This window comes from Bison bison, unplaced genomic scaffold (genome assembly GCF_000754665.1).
Source record: "Bison bison bison isolate TAMUID 2011002044 unplaced genomic scaffold, Bison_UMD1.0 scf7180017864490, whole genome shotgun sequence".
NCBI classification, from domain to species: domain Eukaryota; kingdom Metazoa; phylum Chordata; class Mammalia; order Artiodactyla; family Bovidae; genus Bison; species Bison bison.
Window position 1 is genome coordinate 9,282,846 of NW_011495049.1, and position 19,025 is coordinate 9,301,870.

Genomic DNA, 19,025 nt, shown 5'->3' on the forward strand with positions numbered 1-19,025 from the left:
AGTTTCAGTGTTACCCATGTCAGAAAATTAAGTATAATAGAAGATAAAGCTTTTAGCTTTTAAAAAGATCAGGCTTTTCTTTGGCCTTTTAACTTCAGAAACCATTTTGTCTCTCTAACTCTAACTCTTTAACACTTTCAACACTTCCCACTCCTACTCGCCCTGTCTATTCTACAGGGGGGTCTGCGGCACCCTTGAGTGGGGTCCTAGCCATCCCGAACACTGGAAGAACAATAGGGCTGATGACCCAGATTGTTCCGGGGGAGGAACAGTAGGCTGGTGACCCGAACTGTTCCAAGGGAGGAGCAGTAGGGCTGGTGACCCAAACTGCTTCGTGGGGGAACAAGAGGGCTGGTGACCCAGTTGTTCTGAGAACGGGGAGCAATAGGGCTGATGGCCCTGATTGCTTTGGGGAGCTTACCTTCGAAAGGTCCCTGTTCGGGCACCACCTGCCGGGGACCAGCCCCAGCTGATCCAGGGTATTCGAAGGAGAGACGGCATAGGCGAAGATCAGGAGACAACTGCTTAATTAAATGTTAATTAAGGATATAAAGAGTAATAGGATGAGGATAGCTCAGTGAGGAAATTCAGTGGAGAAAAGAGGCTGAGTGGCTTGGTTTACGCGGGAGACCAATAAAACTTCAAGACAAGAAGTTTGCACCACTTACGTAGGCCACAGGCGTCCCTCCGTTCTCCCGAAGGAGAGGAGACACTGAGGCCTCCCTGGTCGGATCTTAGGAGCCCAGGCATAATTAGTAAGCATGGTGGGTTCCGCGCTCCAGATGGAGACTCAGCCAGAGTGAGAGAGAGCGCGACATGGGGAGACCAGTATTTCGAGAAACTGATCCCAATTCTTTATTTTCCAGAGTCTGTTTTTATACACTGAGATGTTATACAAAAGTCACGTGGGGACAGCAGTCCTGACTTTTATTAAAGTCAGGTGCTTCACACAAATGTATACAGAGGTCTTAGGGGTGTTACATCATCTTCTGGCCAGGGGGGCCTGCTGACAATTTAGACCCTCTCCTTGTGACAGCGGTCAGTCAATCAGGATACTTATTTCTCCAGGGCTGATTATTCTCAAAACAAACGCCACCCAAATAAAGTTACATTCCTACAGGGTGAGGGTGTAGTGGGTTTTAGTTAAGGAAAGAATTTACTTAGCCTAAGGTCTAACGTGATTAATATCAAAGGTTAATACTTATTTCTTCTATATATTCATTAATATGTGTAAGGGCAGGGGATGTGGAGACTTAGCAACAAACATTGGCTCAACAAATGAAAAACCCTTCACCAACACAATTTCTAATCAGCCCATTATACTTATACTAATAGTTTTCTAACTTTTCTAAGGAACCTGTTTTTAGAAGGTTTAAAGCATCTCGTGCCTCTCATGGTTGGGAGGCTGTGAGCAATCAACATGTGGCCGGACAAGCCTGTCAGGCAGGCTAGAGAACCTTCAGAGGAGTTTGTAGGTTAAAACAGTCTTATCACGCCCAGGAATTATTATTAACTGGATCTCTAGGTTAACTCCTTCTCCGAAAGAGGTCGTGGGGGACAGCCCCCCATAAAGTCAGAGGTGTAGGTAAGAGCACAAAGTAGTAAAGTAGGCAGGCTCTGGTTATGGGGGTAGACGCTCGAGGATTTCCAGGGGGACTCCTGAGGCTCGATCCCGCCTTTGCGTATGTCGAGCCTCCTTCCTCATGACCTTTGCCATGGGTGGAGTACCTCACTCTGGCCCCCAACATAATCTGATCTGAGGTGAAGGGGACAACAGAGGATGAGATGGTTGGATGGCATCACTGACTCAATGGACATGAGTTTGAGCAATGTCTGGGAATTGGTGATGGATGGGGAAGCCTGCTGTGCTACAATCCATGGCGCCACAATGACTCAGACCCGACTGAGCAACTGAATTGACTGACATGTAACTGAAGTTGTACAGCAGAGGCTAACACAGTGCTGAAATGCAACTACACCCAATTTAAAAAATTTTTTTAATCTTCTGGCTTTCCAATTTATGAATCTCCCATTGGCAACTTGTTTCCTAGGATCCAGCCTCCTGCCCTGTTTTTCTCACTTCCCTCCCTTCTCTCTCTTTTCCTTTCCTCTCAGCTTTCCCCCAATCCCTCTTATTTTATCATCAAGAGCCACTCAGATATTGTCTTTCTTTTCATTGTTCCTTGTTTTTATCCAATAGGTAGCATGTTTTCATGTAACATATTCCCTAGTGTTAAATGTTAATACTGTCTATCCCCCACCATACCTGCAATGTCATTGTTAAATGACGGAATGACTTCTGGGTAGTAAGACCTAATTGAACATAGTGACCCATCTACAGAAATCATGTGACTGTCAGAAAGGAGGTGGTTTTGCCACTGAAGTAAAAAAATGAAGCACTCCAGTGGAAAACACCATGTCTGTCCAAGTGCTTTTTAGGCAAGAGAAAATCTATCCCAGAGCTCTAAGTATGCTCATGTGTTCACTCATTAATCCATTTATTTGTATCTCCCTCAAAAGATAAAATTGCAGTTCTTCTCTACTGTTTGTAACTAGTTATCTTTCCTTATAGTTAGAATCTCAGACTTCCGACTTGGAGGCAGATTTTCATTCTCAACAGTATATCATCTGAAGGCTATGTTTGTTTAACAAGAATTTTATGTTCTATAAAAAAAATGTGACATTTGAAGAAGGTGAGGGAGAGAAAAAAGTATATAATAAAACAAATACTAGTATGTTCTTGAGGAATTCTGTATAAAATGTTGACATTTCTGAAGGGCACTTCTATATTTGTTTTGTTTTATTTTTTATTTTGCTATTACACCCCTAACCTATCATATGTGGTATCCGTAACTTTCAAAACTGCCAACAATCAGCCCATGTTGAAGTTTGTTGTTATTGTTGGTGGTAGTAACCCAGTGATCCTTTCACTTTTACTGTTCTTTGTACAGTAACCTTACTAATCTCAAGAATTTGAAATTTGGATTCTGTACAATTACATGATTCCTCAACCTTACAGTCAATTCTCACCTGTGGTTAGAAGAATACAAGTTCTAACATGTATGTGTTCATTCATTCATCAAGTACTTACTGAACACTTTGTGCCAAGCACCCTGCCAGGTACGGCAGATAGAAAATGAGTAAGACATCACTTTTGCCTCACAATGTCTAGAAGTCTCGACCAAGGAAGGAGGCAGAGCTGTGCACAGACAATCAGGATGTGTGAAATGCTATAAAAGAACTGTTGTGTTCGGGGTGCTCAGAGCTCACAAGGAGAGTCATCCTACTCTTGTTTTTTTGGGAGACTACAGGGAGAAGAGACTGTGGCCAAGGGAAATTTGAGAGAGGAGATAGGAGAAGTTTGAGCTGAATTCTGGGATGACTCTGGCATTGCCACTTGGCTGAGGGACACTCAGCCGTGTGGGAGGCATCTTCAGTGGTTGTGGCTGCAGTGAAGTGAGAAAAAGAAAGATGAGCCGCAAGACTGAGAAGGTGGTATGCTAAGTCACTTCAGTCGTGTCCAGCTCTTTGTGACCCTATAGCCCACCATATACCTTAGCCCACCAGGCTACTCTGTCCATGGGATTCTGCAGGCAAGAATACTGGAGTGGGTTGCCATGCCCTCCTCCAGGGGATCTTCCCAACCCAGGGATGGAGCCTGCGTCTCTTATATCTGCATTGGCAGGCAGGTTCTTTACCACTAGCACCATCTGAGAAGGTAGTTCAGTTCAGTCACTGTCGTGTCCGACTCTTTGCAGCCCCATGGACTGCAGCACACCAGGCCTCCCTGTCCATCACCAACTCCCAGAGTTTATTCACACTCATGTCCATGGAGTCGGTGATGTCGTCCAACCATCTCATCCTCTGTCGTCCCCTTCTCCTCCTGCCTTCAATCTTTCACAGCATCAGGGTCTTTTCCAATGAGTCAGTTCTTCCCACCAGGTGGCCAAAGTATTGGAGTTTCAGCTTCAGCATCAGTCCTTCCAATGTATATTCAGGACTGACTTCCTTTAGGATGGACTGGTTGGATCTCCTTGCAGTCCAAGGGACTCTCAAGAGTCTTCTCCAGCACCACAGTTCAACAGCAGATTTTAACTTGAATGAATGGCTATAGAAAGATCTTAAGGAAAGTAAGGGGTGACCTGACTAGCTCTGTGCTTTGAAAGGGAAACCTGAAGACAACATAAGGGCATAATCATGGGCACCCAGAGGTCTCCCATCTCTTTGCAGCCGGTATAACTCTCTGATGCTATTCCCAGCCTGTCTGGAAAATCATCAGAACCTACTTCATACTGCCACAGATTGGGCATTTCCAACAATCTCTGGAAGTTCTGAGAAACTCCTGATAGAGTGGCACAACCCACCCACAACAGAGAGCCCCTTTCTAATGCCTGGGCCCAGGCTGTTGGTACAAGCAGAAGTGGTTTCATCATTTCCTCTCAGAGTGATTTCAGGATATTTCTAAACCTCTTGTGGAACTGGCCCTTTTCTTGATCATTTCCTTCTGAATACAGCTCCTGTGTACCTCTGGAGGAGTGGCTATCACTGTCATCGTTAGTTCACTTCTCCTTGCCCCTCTTTCTGGAGGCTGTGTGGTGTGACTGTGCTCTCGCAACCAGTGTCCACATTTATGCTGTAAGGCTTCAGCACTTTGCATAAAGTCACCAGGTCTGGGTCCAAACTTTGTTGGGGGTTGGGGGAAGGAGTAGATTTCAATACACTGGTGCCATTCAATGGATGTTAAATAACATAAAGCATCATGAAAGAGGGGCTTACATCCTGCAAAGAAACCTTGTGAACTAATTCTTTATCCCCTGGGATTTTGATCCCAGGACAATTAAGAGCTACAGAGTACCTTTTCCCCAAATATAAGGTGGCAGAAATAGCACTTTTTGAAAAATCAAATTATATTCTGTTTTCAGGTTTCAGCAGAAAACTTGTGGCAGTATTTCTCACTGTCTTTCTAGTAGATACACCTATTAGCATTATTTCTTCACAGATTTCAGTGGGCAAATGCCTGAGAAGGTACTTTTCTCCACCTCACTGGTGAATTTTGCAATAACTGAACTTTATAAGAATATAGAAAATCATGAGTCAATCTCCCAATGCACTTGAAAATAATTAGGTTTTCTATCACATCCCTTTATCTCCTTATCAGAGAAGGATTTTTAATCAGGCTTTCTATGAATGTGGCTAAATTATAGCGTAGAATCACTGAGAATATCTTAAATATTAAAGCAGCTACTGGCGTCTCTGGAGCCTTGACACAGGTGCCAGGATCTCCACATCAGTCCTGCTAACAGAACAACCCAACAGCCTCTTCTTATAAAGAAATGTGAGGTTTAGTCCTTATTTTATTCCATTTAATTAGAAAACAACTGAAAATCCTGTCTTGCATTTTCAACACATGTTTCCAATTAGTGCAGCCAAGCGGGACCCTGAGTTTGATAAAAGCACTGACGTGTACCTTTGGTGCCTGTACAATGTACTCTTTCATTTTACAAGGTGGCTGAAGTGCAGTTTTAAATCTTTTTTTTTTTTTTAATGTTAACAAAAACCCAGGGGTATAAACTTAGAAAAAAAGTAAAGAGAAGCAAACCCAATTTTGTTTGAATTGCCTGCCTAGACTTTTAGAACCCTGTATGCAGAGGAAGTGTATTTGGCAGGCTCTACACTGGGCGTTTACGGGCTTGTGTGCAAAAAGCATTATGGCTCATGCGACTCGCGCTCAGAGGCCATTAGATGGGAGATCCGTCACGTCAGGAAATACCACTTATTATACTGTAAATTTGCTTCATGTGACTGATCTGCTTAAAAGGCAGTGGAAATCCCATTCAAATAAATTGTTTCAGACCAAGCTATAACTGATAGGACTCTTGCCTTCAGCGCGACTCTTTCTGGGTAACTTTTGGAAGCTCGTGTGTCTTTAAGTAGGAAAGTAAAACTGGTGTCCAACAGTCTGGGAATTAGATGTGGAAAAGCCTAATTTAGGTCACTGCATCCCACCTCCTGCCAAAATAAAGGGAACTAGCAAGAGGGAAAAGTAAGATAAAACAAGTAAAAGACTTTATGACTCCTTCTCATGGTGTGTGTTCTGAGCTGTCCCAGGGACAGTGGAATGATTTTCCACTTTGGGTCATGGGAAAGCATGATGTCTTTTGTCCCAGAAGGTTGAGGCACATACTGTTATAGGGTCCTACATGAAGACTAACAACAGGCTTCTTTGTGCCGGATTTTATTGTCAGAACTACCATTCCATTTTTGACCCGTAATTGACAGACTAGAGAAATGTGCTCGTCAAGAACAATAAACTCCATCTCCTAGACTCATCACCAATTGCTCAGAAATATCCAAAACTGCCAAGATAAGAACACAAATCTGAATAGAATAAATCTAAATAAGTGGATCCCTTGTAACTAACTTAAACTTGAGAAAAAATAACTCAAACGAGAACACTTTAGATCTATTCTCTCAGTAAATTTCAAGTATATAAAACTTTATTATTAAGCATAGTCATAAGTTGTGTATTAAGTCTCTAGACCTATTTGTCTTATAAACTGAAAGTCTGTGCCCTTTGATCAATATCTTCCATTTCTTCCCACTCCCCAAGCCTATTATAACTATCATCATACTCTGTTACTAGGAGTTTGGCTTTTTTTCTTTTTAGTTTCTACATATAAGTGAGATCATATGATATTTATCTTTCTGTGTCTGTGTTTCACCTAGTATAATCCCCTCCAGTTTCATCTATATTGTTTCAAATGGAAAGATTTCCTTCTTATTAAAAGCTGAATAATAGCCCACTATATGTGTATGTATGTGTGTGTGTATATATATATATATATGTCAGTTCAGTTCATTCTCTCAGTTGTGTCTAACTCTTTGTGACCCCATGGACTGCCCATTTTATATATATATATATATATATACACCACATTTTCTTTATTCATTCATTTTTTGATAGTTTATTTCCATGTTTTGGCTACTGTGAATAATAATGCTGCAATGAACTAGTTTTCAACAAAGGTGCCAAGAACACAAAATGGGGAAAAGATAGTCTCTTCAATAAATGATGTTGAAAAAAACCAGATTACCACATGCAAAAGAATGAAAGGGCTCTTATCTTACACCATATTCAAAAATCAACTCAAAATGGATTAAAGACTTAAATGTATGCCCTGAAACCATAAAACTTCTAGAAGAAAGCAGGAGGTAAGCTCCTTGATGTTGGACTTGGAAATGAATTTTTTGGAATTGACATCAAAGCACAGACAACAAAAGCAAAAATAAACAAGTGAGACTGTGTCAGACTAAGAGGTTTCTGCACAGGAAAGGGAGCCAGCAACAAAGTGAAAAGACCTGTGCAATGGGATAAAATATTTGTAAGTCATATATTTGATAAGGAATTAATATCCAAAATATATAAGGAATTTCTACAACTCAGTAGCAAAAGCAACGAAAGCCGTATTTTAAAATGGGCAAAGGTCCTGAATGGATATTTTCCCAAAGAAGCAGTATGATGCTCACAGGTATACAAAGAGATGCTCCACCGCACTAGTGATCAGGGCAACGCAAATCAAAGCCATAATGAGATACTACTGCACACCTAGGTGTGTGAGGTGTTGGGATGACTATCACCAAAAAGTAAAAGATAGTAAGTATGGGTGAGGTTGTGGAAAAAGGGAAACTTTTGTGCAATGTTGGTGAGAATGTAAACTGGTTGAGCCATCATGGAAAACAGGACGAGGGTTCTTCAAAACATTATAAATACAACTACCATATGATCCACCAGTCCCACTTCTGTATGTATCCAAGGAAAATGAAATCACTCTCTTGAAGAGATATTCGCACTGGCGTGTTCATGTTAACTTTAAATATACAAAGTAAAAATCTGAGCTTTCACCATATGTGACTGTGTAGGTCCTCCCTGGTTATTGTTTATCATTTTAACCAACCATTTGGATCAGACTTCAGGTTTCTGCTCCTTCTGTGGGCCACCAATCATTCCTTTATCTCCCTAGAATGAGTTCCTTAAGCTGCTACCACCCCATCCTACTGCTTCATCCCCAAAAGGGGCATCAAACCTTTGATTCTCTGCAACACAGCAGAGACCAGGTTGTTACTTCAAATAAATCTTTATCAAGCTCCCCAGGGGATTCCATATTGGCAAATTCAGTAGTTATTCCATGCTACAAATCTGATTACTTGAAAACTCAGCAGGTATGCAAGGAAGGCACACTGCACTGACTTAATTTAATTACCGAAGCCACCTATAGGGAGTCTCCAGTAGCATGCAGCCATGTTGCAAGAACCAACTTAATCAACACATTCTCTCCAGCACACATATAGGCACCTCCCTCAAAGCCCTCTAACCTGTCCTCCCTCCTGGGCCAAATTACCATGAGGCCCCAGAGGAAAAAGGAAGCCCTCATTTCATCATCCTAGAGTTGGCTTCCTAGCCCATCACTGTATATCCCAGGATCTGTCTCTTTGTAGGATGACCATGTTAATTCTCCAAGGGAAGCTCCATGCTCTGCCCGAGCTAGTCTCAATCTATTAACTTCAGCAGGCAAATGGTTCAGTATCAGTCTATTTCTCCCAAACTGTTGCTGTTGAGTCAGTTCAGTTCAGTTCAGTTCAGTCACTCAGTCGTGTCCGACTCTTTGCGACCCCATGAACCGCAGCACGCCAGGCCTCCCTGTCCATCACCAACTCCCGGACTTTACCCAAACTCATGTCCATTGAGTCGGTGATGCCATCGAACCATCTCATCCTCTGTCGTCCTCTTCTCCTCCTGCCCTCAATCTTGCCAAGCATCAGGATCTTTTCACATGAGTCAGCTCTTCTCATCTGGTGGCCAAAGTTTACTACACTTAAATATGGGGTGTCTGCAGCCCAGTCAGAAGTCTTTTATAAAATGTCAGATTCAGACATAGCCAACTTTCCTGCACACTTCAGATTCTCTGATATGAACATCCTGTATGGGAACCATAATGTAGAAACACATGCGTTTATGCACACAAACACACACCTACACACTCACATACCGGCCTAAGTGCTCTTAGAGGGGCTTCTTAACAACCAACAATGTGCTATTATAAAGCAACGTAAATCTATACAAAGGAGTTTTCTGCTCTCCTCCACCACAAAAAGTGGCTTCAGAGAAGAGGAAGTCTGTTAGATTATATTTGATTTATGTGACTAAATGGACCTTTAGGTTTAAAGTGTCTGAATCCAGGTTATTATTTCTCCCCCAAGAAGAACAGAGGGTATTTACTTTCTCTGTTTTTCAGAACTGAGAGGCATACTGGGTTGCTTTTCCCAGAATCAAAAATCTGTCTGCTCCAGCTATCTCTTCTTAGGATATAAAAAATGACTTGCAGCATCAAAGTGGCAGATTCCTCAGCTGCCGCCTTTTGGTGTCTAAGAACTTTGAAGTGCGGTCTCACGCAGGAAATCCCATTGCATCTGATTTGCTGAGGGTTTGTGGTTTACACACATCACTTCTCTATAATCTAGGCTTCCTTTATCTATTAGATAATAGTGATTCTTTGATTCCAAAAGGTTTTCATGCCATGCAATAAATTCTCACAATATCTTTTCTGAACTGTGAAATGATAGCTGTGTCTAGAAGAAAGACAGGAATATTTTTCTAACTGTAGACCTGTCATTAGGAGAAATGATAAAGAGACTTGGCATGTAGTTTCTTAGGGTGGCCTATAAGAAATTAAATCTGATTAATTGCCTTTTAAATAAACACTCTGCAATGAATCAGAGCCATCTCTCTTTTTTTTTTTTAATTTCTGCTATATGGGACTAGCCCATTATATAAAAAGAAAGCTTTTCCTCCATCTCTCCCTCTTGATCTCTCGTGAGCTCGTCATTGGGTCCCCACTGTTGTAACTGTCTCTGGCTTTCCCATGAATAAAATGTACCTCCTCAGGTCTCTTGTCCTGGGACATTTCTGAATGACAGAGTAGGTAATAAATTGACGCCAAAGATAGATGAGAGTTAATTTGTACTGGACTTTCCTTTGTCTTGTCACGTGATCTGCTTGACAGGCCTTCGCCGACCTAACCCAGAGTTACTGACATAAGATTTTAGTTGTTGTTTAGTTGCTAAGTCATGTCCAACTCTTTTGCAATCCCATGGACTGTAGCCTGCCAGGCTCCTCTGTCTATGGAATTTCCCAGGCAAGAATACTGGAGTGGGTTGCCATTTCCTTCTCCAGCGGATCTTCCCAACCCAGGGATCAAACCTGTGTCTCCTGCACTGGCAGATGGATTCTTTCCCACTGAGCCACCAGGAAAGTCCAAAGATTTTAGACTTTGCAGCCAATCAGTGGGGCTTTTCTTTTCATCATTTAGTGACCCTCGAGTGCACAGCATGGGCACGTCTGGGTTCCTTCCATGTGCAGTGAAGATGCTACCCAGAGGCAATATAGTGAATGCAGGTGCTTCAAACAATTTTTAAAATATGGTTGTGGACCCTTATTTCAATAAACTCTACATTGAATCTCAGTATGTAAAACAACAAAAGAAGAGTTGCTTGGTTGGAATAAGATCCTGGAGCTCTGCCCCCTCATCCTTTGGGAACAGATTTGCAAGCAATTGGTCCTATGATTGAGAGAACAGATTCAAGAGTCAAACAGTTGAGTTGAAACCCCAGTTCTGGATAACCCTTGGGAAATGGCTTCCTTCCTGAACTTGAGTTTTGTCCTTTCTGGAATGCAGCCAGTAGTCTTACATTTCAGGTGGATATGAGGATTAAATGAGATCATATAAAATAGTATTAAGCACAGTTCCTGATGCACAAGAATCACTCTATTAGAGGGGCAGGTTATTAATGTTAAAATGCCACTTCCTTTGTAACCAAAACTGTTACAGAGGAGGATGGGGCAATATGAGCAGGAGGCAACAAAAGCTGGTGCTGGTGACTAACCCCTCCCCTGAGGATAGTGGAACAATCTTATAAACTGAGTTAAATCACTCTCCCGCTGTGACTGACAATGACTAATTCAGCAGAAGGGAGTTGGCCACCCTTATTGCAACGTTGATAGGACTTTGTGTACAGAAATTCAGGTCACTGATGAGCTTTAATCCCATAGCTCCTGCCACAGTTCTTATCTTCGAAGACATTTACTCATTTGCAGAAATTTCAACCTTTCACATAAGCTGAACAGAATTTCCTGGGCATTCCTAACAGACTTCCTGGAGTGAAATACACTCCGTTAATGGTGTATTGAGAGCGTGTTGGTGTATAAAATATTAGCGTGGAGAGAGACAGAGGATTTGAAAGATGATAAGTAATGGGAATATGAACTGGAACGCTCATGTTGAAAACAGAAAAATGGTCCCCTTGCACCACAATATTTGAATTCTTTCAGTTTTGCTCTGCTGACAGAATCGCGAAACACAATATTTCAAGTAAGTGTGTTAGAAAGGTATTGGCATTAAACTAATATCGAGCAACTTGAATAATTTCTTAGAAGTGACTGAAATACATTTCCTCACTTTTTCTTTCATTTGTTCATATTGCTCCAGATAGGATTGCACAAGCGATGATCTCGCAAGAAATAAGACCTCCACCGCAAGTGGTATGTGCCATTAAAATACAAAAGAAGAGGCTCAAGCCAACAAAACTGAAAAAAGCTCATATTTTTCTTCCCCTATTTTTAATTTGTCTAGACTCATTTCAACATGGTCTGATTTGCTGATCCCAAACCTGAATATGTCATCAAGACTTTGACAGGATACTGAGAAAGGACAAGAGCCCCCACTCATGTTGTAGCTATTTCAGGGCTATTTTTACTTCTCCAGCTCCTTATGACCACTGGGGCCTCTTAAAGCATATGAGAGGTCATGTGAATTTTGGCCCTAAGGATCTATCTCTTGTTGCAGAGTCCCTGATACCCCAATTCTCTAATCCATGTTTTTTTAGCCTTGGCTTTTGTCTGACTATCCCCCCACTTAGCGAAAAGGTAGATGCTTCTAGAAGCCTGTTGTGCCCACTCTCCACATCTTGCCTCCTGGGTCACTCAGATGTGCTCCTGAGACAGGTCCCAGGAGCAGAGACATTGTCATCATTTCCTCCTTCTCTAACTTATATCTGAAAGAGACAGAGGTGAGCCAGTACCTTCCGGAGTCCTCACTGCATGTCTGTGTCTCTGCCTGTGAAGAGCGTCAACAAGCTCAATGGAACTCATAATCTCCCTGCTGCCTTTAGCCACGTCTTTTTCCTACCTGGGTGTTTTCCAGATGGGAGAAAGGTACCAACCTTATCATGGTTATTATTGACTCTTCCATCTCCCTGACCAGATGTTGTTCCCCGTCCTAGCCCCTAGTCAATCAGCAGATTTTGTTGTTTCTTCTTCTGTAATGGCCAGACTCTAATCTTCTTAAATTTTCTTATAAGATGGTAACAATAACCCTGTATACGAGACAGCAAAAGAGACACTGATGTATAGAACAGTCTTTTGGACTCTGTGAGAGAGGGAGAGGGTGGGATGATTTGGGAGAATGGCATTGAAACATGTATAATATCATATGTGAAATGAGTCGCCAGCCCAGGTTCAATGCATGATACTGGATGCTTAGGGCTGGTGCACTGGGACGACCCAGAGGGATGGTACAGGGAGGGAGGAGGGAGGAGGGTTCAGGATGGGGAACACATGTATACCTGTGGTGGACTCATTTTGATATATGGCAAAACCAATACAATATTGTAAAGTTAAAAAAAAATTAAATTAAAAAAAATTTAAAAAAAATAAAGACATTGGAAAATAAAAAAAGTAAATAAATAAAATAATATATTGTAGAGAAAAAAAATTTTTCTTATAAGTCCTGTCATATGACTCCTCCTCCCTCCAGTGACATTTGTATCGTTCTCTGCTTTGTTACCCCTTCCCCTAAAGCACCCTATTTGACTGACACTGAGTATTCCATTTCATCACTTTCTTTCTTCACCTCCAATCGTCTGCAGTCTGCTCTTCCATTTGCCTTGGGTCTCCTTTCTCACTCTACTCTCTGAATTCTCTTCCCCTGCTATTGCTCTTTCAAGTCTTGAATTAGATCTCACTTCCTGAGGAACGTTTCCCTGCCACTCTACATCCTGATTAGACATTCCTCCTAAGTCCTTTCCTAACACGGTGTTTCCCAACCATAATATTTAGCATATTTTGTTGCAACTGTGTATTTGCCTCTTTCCCTCATGCTGTCATTTGTAAAGATAAAAAGCCAGTCTTTCTTTCTCACTGTTCTGTTCTTTGTACGTAGAACAAGTCTTCCCGAATGAATAAATGAATGAATGAGTATAGTGGAAACAAACTTAAGTATTCAAACAAGAAGTGTCAACATGCCAAATGTGTCTGAGAGAACAAGTGAGCTGAGAACCAAAAAAGTGACCTTCGGGCTCAGACGGAAAGAGCTTATAACCAAGACAAGAACACTTTCAGTGGGACAAGGGGGACAGAAGCCAGAGGAGAGTGGGTTGAAACTGGCTAGGACATGAGCTCATGTAGACAGCGAACATAGACAAGTTTATTGGACAATTGTGCCGTGATATGAAGACATTGTTGATGCAGGAGGGAGAGGGGACGCTTGCAGGAAGAAACACATGAAAGATTGGAGAAACTGCTTATAAGGAAGTCAGAACTGTCCTTAGGGTCACACATAAGGTAGTCACAAAATAAGGGAAGCAGAGTTGGACTGAAGTCCATAAGCACATTTTGAATCCCAAGTTCTAATACCATTTGCTAAGCTAAATGAGTTGAACTTCCAGAAAGCTCTCAGAAAGAGATTTTCAGTGTTGCTTAACTATGCTTTGTGCAGAAGTAAAAACTTTATTGGTAGACTTTGTTAGCCTGTGGTGATAGCAATATAAAGGGAAACAGCTGTAACTGAGATGCAGGCAATCCTTCGGTTCAGTTCAATCACTCAGTCATGTCTGACTCTGTGACCCCATGGACAGCAGCACACCAGGCTTCTCTGTCCATCACCAACTCCCAAATCTTGCTCGAACTCATGTCCATCGAGTTGGTGATGCCATCCAACCATCTCATCCTTTGTCATCCCCTTCTCCTCCTGCCTTCAATCTTTCCCAGCATCAGGGTCTTTTCTAATGAGTCAGTTCTTCGCATAGGGTGGCCAAAGTATTAGGGTTTCAGCTTCAGCATCAGTCCTTCCAATGAATATTCAGGACTGATTTCCTTTAGGATTGACTTGTTGGACCTCCTTGCAGTCCAAGGGACTCTCAAGAGTCTTCTCCAACACCACAGTTCAAAAGCATCAATTCTTCAGCACTCAGCTTTTTTTATAGTCCAACTCACATCCATACATGACTACTGGAAAAAACCATAGCTTTGACTAGACAGACCTTTGGGGCAAAGTAATGTCTCTGCTTTCTAATATGCTGTCTAGGTTATAGCTTTTCTTCCAAGGAGCAATCGTCTTTTAATTTTATGGCTGCAGTTACCATCTGCATTAATTTTGGAGCCCAAAGAAATAAAGTCTCTCATTGTTTCCTTTGTTTTCCCATCTATTTGCCATGAAGGGATGGGACCAGATGCCATGATCTTAGTTTTATGAATGTTGAGATTTAAGCCAACTTTTTCACTCTCATCTTTCACTTTCATTAAGAGGCTCTTTAGTTCTTCTTCACTTTCTGCCATAAGGGTGGTGTCATCTGCATATCTGAGGTTATTGATATATCTCTCAGCAGTCTTGATTCCAGCTTGTGTTTCATCCAGTCCAGCATTTTGCATGATGTACTCTGCATATAAGTTAAATAAGCAGGGCAACAATATACAGCCTTGATGTATTCCTTTCCCTATTTGGAACCAGTCTGTTGTTCCATGTCCAGTTCTAACTTGCTTCTTGTCCTGCATACAGATTTCTCAGGAGGCAGGTAACGTGGTCTGGTATTCCCATCTCTAAGAATTTTCCACAGTTTGTTGTGATCCACACAGTCAAAGGCTTTAGAGTAATCAATAAAGCAGAAGTAGATTTTTTTTCTGGAATTCTCTTGCTTTTTTATATGATCCAATGGATGTTGGCAAATTGATCTCTGACTCTCTGGGACCCTATGGACTGTAGCCCACCAGGCTCCTCTGTCTATGGAATTCTCTAGGCAAGAATAGTGGAATGGGCTGCCATGCCCTCCTCCAGGGGATCTTCTCGACCCAGAGATTGAACAGACGTCTCCTGTGGCTCCTGCATTGCAGGTGGATTCTTTACCACTGAGCCCCTGGGGAAGCCCCTTGTAACATCCATATTTAATAAAGTACAAAGATTGCCTAATATTTAATAAAGTACAGGCTTTATTTCTGCAATGCAGAAGCCACAGGAGACGTGGGTTCAGTCACGTGTAGATCCCCTGGAGGAGGGCATGGCAGCCTACTCCACTATTCTTGCCTGGAGAATCCCATGGACAGAGGGGCCTGGTGGGATACAGTCCATAGGGTTGCAAAGAGTCAGACACGACTGAATGGGACTTAGAATGCACACACACAGAGATGTTACAAAGGTACAGATAGTTGTGCAGCAAATAACCGTGTATCACCACCTACTTAAGGAAGAACATCTCAGTAAATGCCTTGACCTGGTGCATCTTGAATTTAAATGACTTTTCTCCCAGTTGTTCAAGTCTCTATTCGAAGTACAATACATATTTTGGCATGAAAAAACAATATTTCCACTGTGGAAAGTCATAACCAACTTGTTGAAGTTTACACAGAAAATATTTTTGGTAAACAAATCCCAGTGCAAGGTTTCAGGAGGAAAGTATCAGGGTCATGATGACAAAAGCAATGGAGGAGCAGCAGATGCGGCCCAGGCCTTCCTCGCTGTCATCAATCATAAGCCTGTCCTGCCCTGGGCTTGCCAACCAGTAGGTCTTGGGCCCCTAGGGGGAGCAGAATTTATTGTAAAGGGCCTGTAAATCCATATGCACATTGAGTATAGTAGACTAAATAAATAATATGTCATATATGCACACACTGCTATTTTTTTTAATGTCTATGGAGGAAATTTTGAATAAAATACAAGCTTGCTTTGTGAAATTAATAGCAGCCTTTGATCAATATGTGTTTTCTCAAACTACACATGTGAGAGTATAATGTATATAGCATGATACATTACATTTTGAGTCCTCATACTCAAAAAGGTTGGTCTCTTGCTACTGTTATTGCTAGAAAGCCTTTAGATGATGATTTACACAGGAAGCAAAAAGTGTTCTTTAATATTTTAAAAATTATTTACATTATAAAAATCTTTTCTTCAAAACGATAGTAGTATGTTTCAACACACAAACTTACTTTATTCCCTCTTTGCTTCTGCAGGCTGCTTTTGTGCTAAAGGCCTTCTTAGTCCACATTCAACACAGCAAACACGATCAAATCTTATAAAAGTCTGACTGGAGTTTCTCTCCCTCCTTTGAGCACAGAGAGTACTTCTAGCAGAAGAAAAGTAGGATCAGAAATCCCAGCTTGTACTTCTCTGGTGGTCTAGTGGTTAAGAATCCACCTGCCAATGCAGGGGACACGGGTTTGATCCCTGGTCTGGGAAGATTCCACATGCTGTGGGGGCAATTAAGTCCATGTGCCACAGCTACTGAGTCTACGCGCTGCAACTGGTGAAGCCCACATACCCTAGAGCCTGTGCTCCGCGACTAGAGAAGCCTGGACACTGCAGCTAGAGAGTAACCTCCACTCACTGCAACTAGAAAATGCCCATGCATAGCAACCAGACCCAGTGTAGCCAGAAATAAACAACATTTTTAAAAATTAAAAAAGAAAAATCCCACCTTCCTTTTACTTGCCTTCTTTTGCCTGTCCTGGACCCCGCTGGGCTGCTTCTTTCAGACCTGGCTCATTTCTAATTTGCCCAGAAGGAGCTTCGTTTTATGTTTCATTCATACAGAGGAGCCCAGAGGCTTCTTGTGCACTTCCATCCAGTCAGGTGCTTGAATAAATGCACCTTCCATTGAGTGTTGATTTGTTTAGTTGTTATTTGTTTCAAATGCATTTGTCCCTTCTCACCAGCAAGAGAACAAGCTGCCCAAATATCTGAGCACACAATTCACATCGTGTGTTGAGGAGTATTGACCGTGGAGGAAGAGTGCCAGGCACCCTTGTCTCGTGTTCTCTTTCTCATTAGCATCTAATTGAGTGGCAGAGATGTGCTTTCAATGGAGGCAAGTTTGATAAAAACTTCCCTGTGGTGCTTCCCAAGGTAAGATAGCGCACAGGGCGGCACAGTGACCCAGCATCATTACTCTGAATCCTATAATGAAAAATTGATTTCTTTAACAAGGTTCTCTCAACCCTCTGATCACACAAGAAAAACCTTAAGTTAGTGTTGGCAAGCATTTGACTTTCCTTATGGTGTTCCCTGCCCTCTCTCTGTCTTTCTTTTCTTTCTCTTTCTTCTTTTATTTTTGAAACTGAGAAAGTATCTAGGCCTCACATTCAGAGTTTTAAGCACAAATTAACAATAGGTATGTAATTTTTAAAGCATTGTTTTATATTCATTGTTGATATATTTTCTAGCTACTTCCTATTGAAGGCACATAATATATTCTTTATCCATTTAGAGTAGTGATATAATCTTATACAATAGTAGGAAAGTGAGTCAATTAAAGAAAAGTATTATATAGATATTAGAGGTTTCATGGTACAGCAAAAACCATGTGTTTTTTCAAGAACAAAGTTTGTGTGATCCTCTCCTGTCACAAAGCAAATAGATTACAAAGAGACACAAAATACTAACCTGTGAGCACAAAGTAGTTTATCAAGGTGGAAAAGCCATTCATCACTCAGCATCCTTAATAAGAGGACCCAGCATAGGTCAACGTTATGGCCATAAGGTGGTGAATTCTGGCTTGACCCTTTCTGCACACCAGCAGACACCATTACCCCTCGCTTTGCCCCAGTATCTTTGAAAGTAAAGAATGAGAAAAGCAGTTTAAATTCCATCATAGTTTTAACCTGGCAGTGTATCATTTTTCCCATGCCACAGAGTCACAGGCTCCATTAATATGAGGGGTTAAAGATTACGTTCTGAGTAGCTGGGAGAATAGTTCTGAAGTGCATTACTCAGCTCAGGGCAGACGTCACACAGGGAACTGGCTATCGTTTTCAAGAAAGTGGGTGTAAAACTTGCTGTTCCTTTCTATTTGTCTGTGAGATAATTCTGGCTCTCCCTTCCCCTCCAGGATATGGCTGCCAAAATGAATTAATCCCATACCTACCTCATTCATGATGATCTCCACAACAGGAGAAGTAAATGTTTCTTACTGCTAACTGGAAACATTTCCCCCAGATGACTGCAGATAGCCGGGGTGCCTGCTCCTTTGATGGATAATTGCAGCAACACTTTTTTTCAGCAGAGTGGAGACAGCATCACAGTGGGATCAAATGGGTTGGAGTCACTCACTCTGACGTACCAACCCTGGCTGTCCTGCTGCCGAACTATCTTCGCCAGCCAGCCACTTAACCTCTTTTTGGAAGGCCGCTTCCTGCAGAATGAGACCTGCTCACATGGCTTCTTGTCTGACCACAGATAAGGCAGATACTGTACAGAGGCGGTACCCACAGCTTAATCCACTGTGCAAAAGTGCTTTCCAGAAGTTTGTACTTTTTAAGTGATTTCTTAGGTCAGTTAACTTCAAATACTCCCCACCAACATCCAAGACTCCTACCAGACAGAAAGACCTTGCTTGCACTGAAGAGCATTTCTTTGCGTGATTGTGGGCTCATTAACCATGAAGTGTGGTATAGAAGGAGTGGACCTGCTATTTTTTCTGTCTCTACGTTGGTGCGTACGTCACTAAGTCACTCAGTTGTGTCCAGTTCTTTGTGATCCTATGGACCGTAGCCCACCAGGCTCCACTGTCCATGGGGATTCTCCAGGTAAGACTACTGAAGTGGGTTGCCTTGTCCTCCTCCGAGGATCCGCTCAACTCGGGGCCTGAACCCTTGTCTTTTACATGGCCTTCCTGCATCAGCAAGCAGGTTCTTTACTGTTAGC

The 19,025-nt window shown here is 42.0% G+C and overlaps 1 protein-coding gene across 1 annotated transcript in view; it reads left to right on the forward strand.

Annotated features, from left to right (window-relative positions):
• The window catches only part of XRCC4 (X-ray repair complementing defective repair in Chinese hamster cells 4), a 331,245-nt gene extending 313,001 nt beyond the window's left edge, over positions 1–18,244 (forward strand). The window contains exon 8 of the mRNA XM_010863382.1: positions 18,211–18,244. Within this exon, the coding sequence (XP_010861684.1) occupies positions 18,211–18,229 (19 nt within the window). The 3' untranslated portion in view covers positions 18,230–18,244. The remainder of the gene's footprint in view (positions 1–18,210) is intronic.
• Positions 18,245–19,025: the final 781 nt, after the last annotated feature.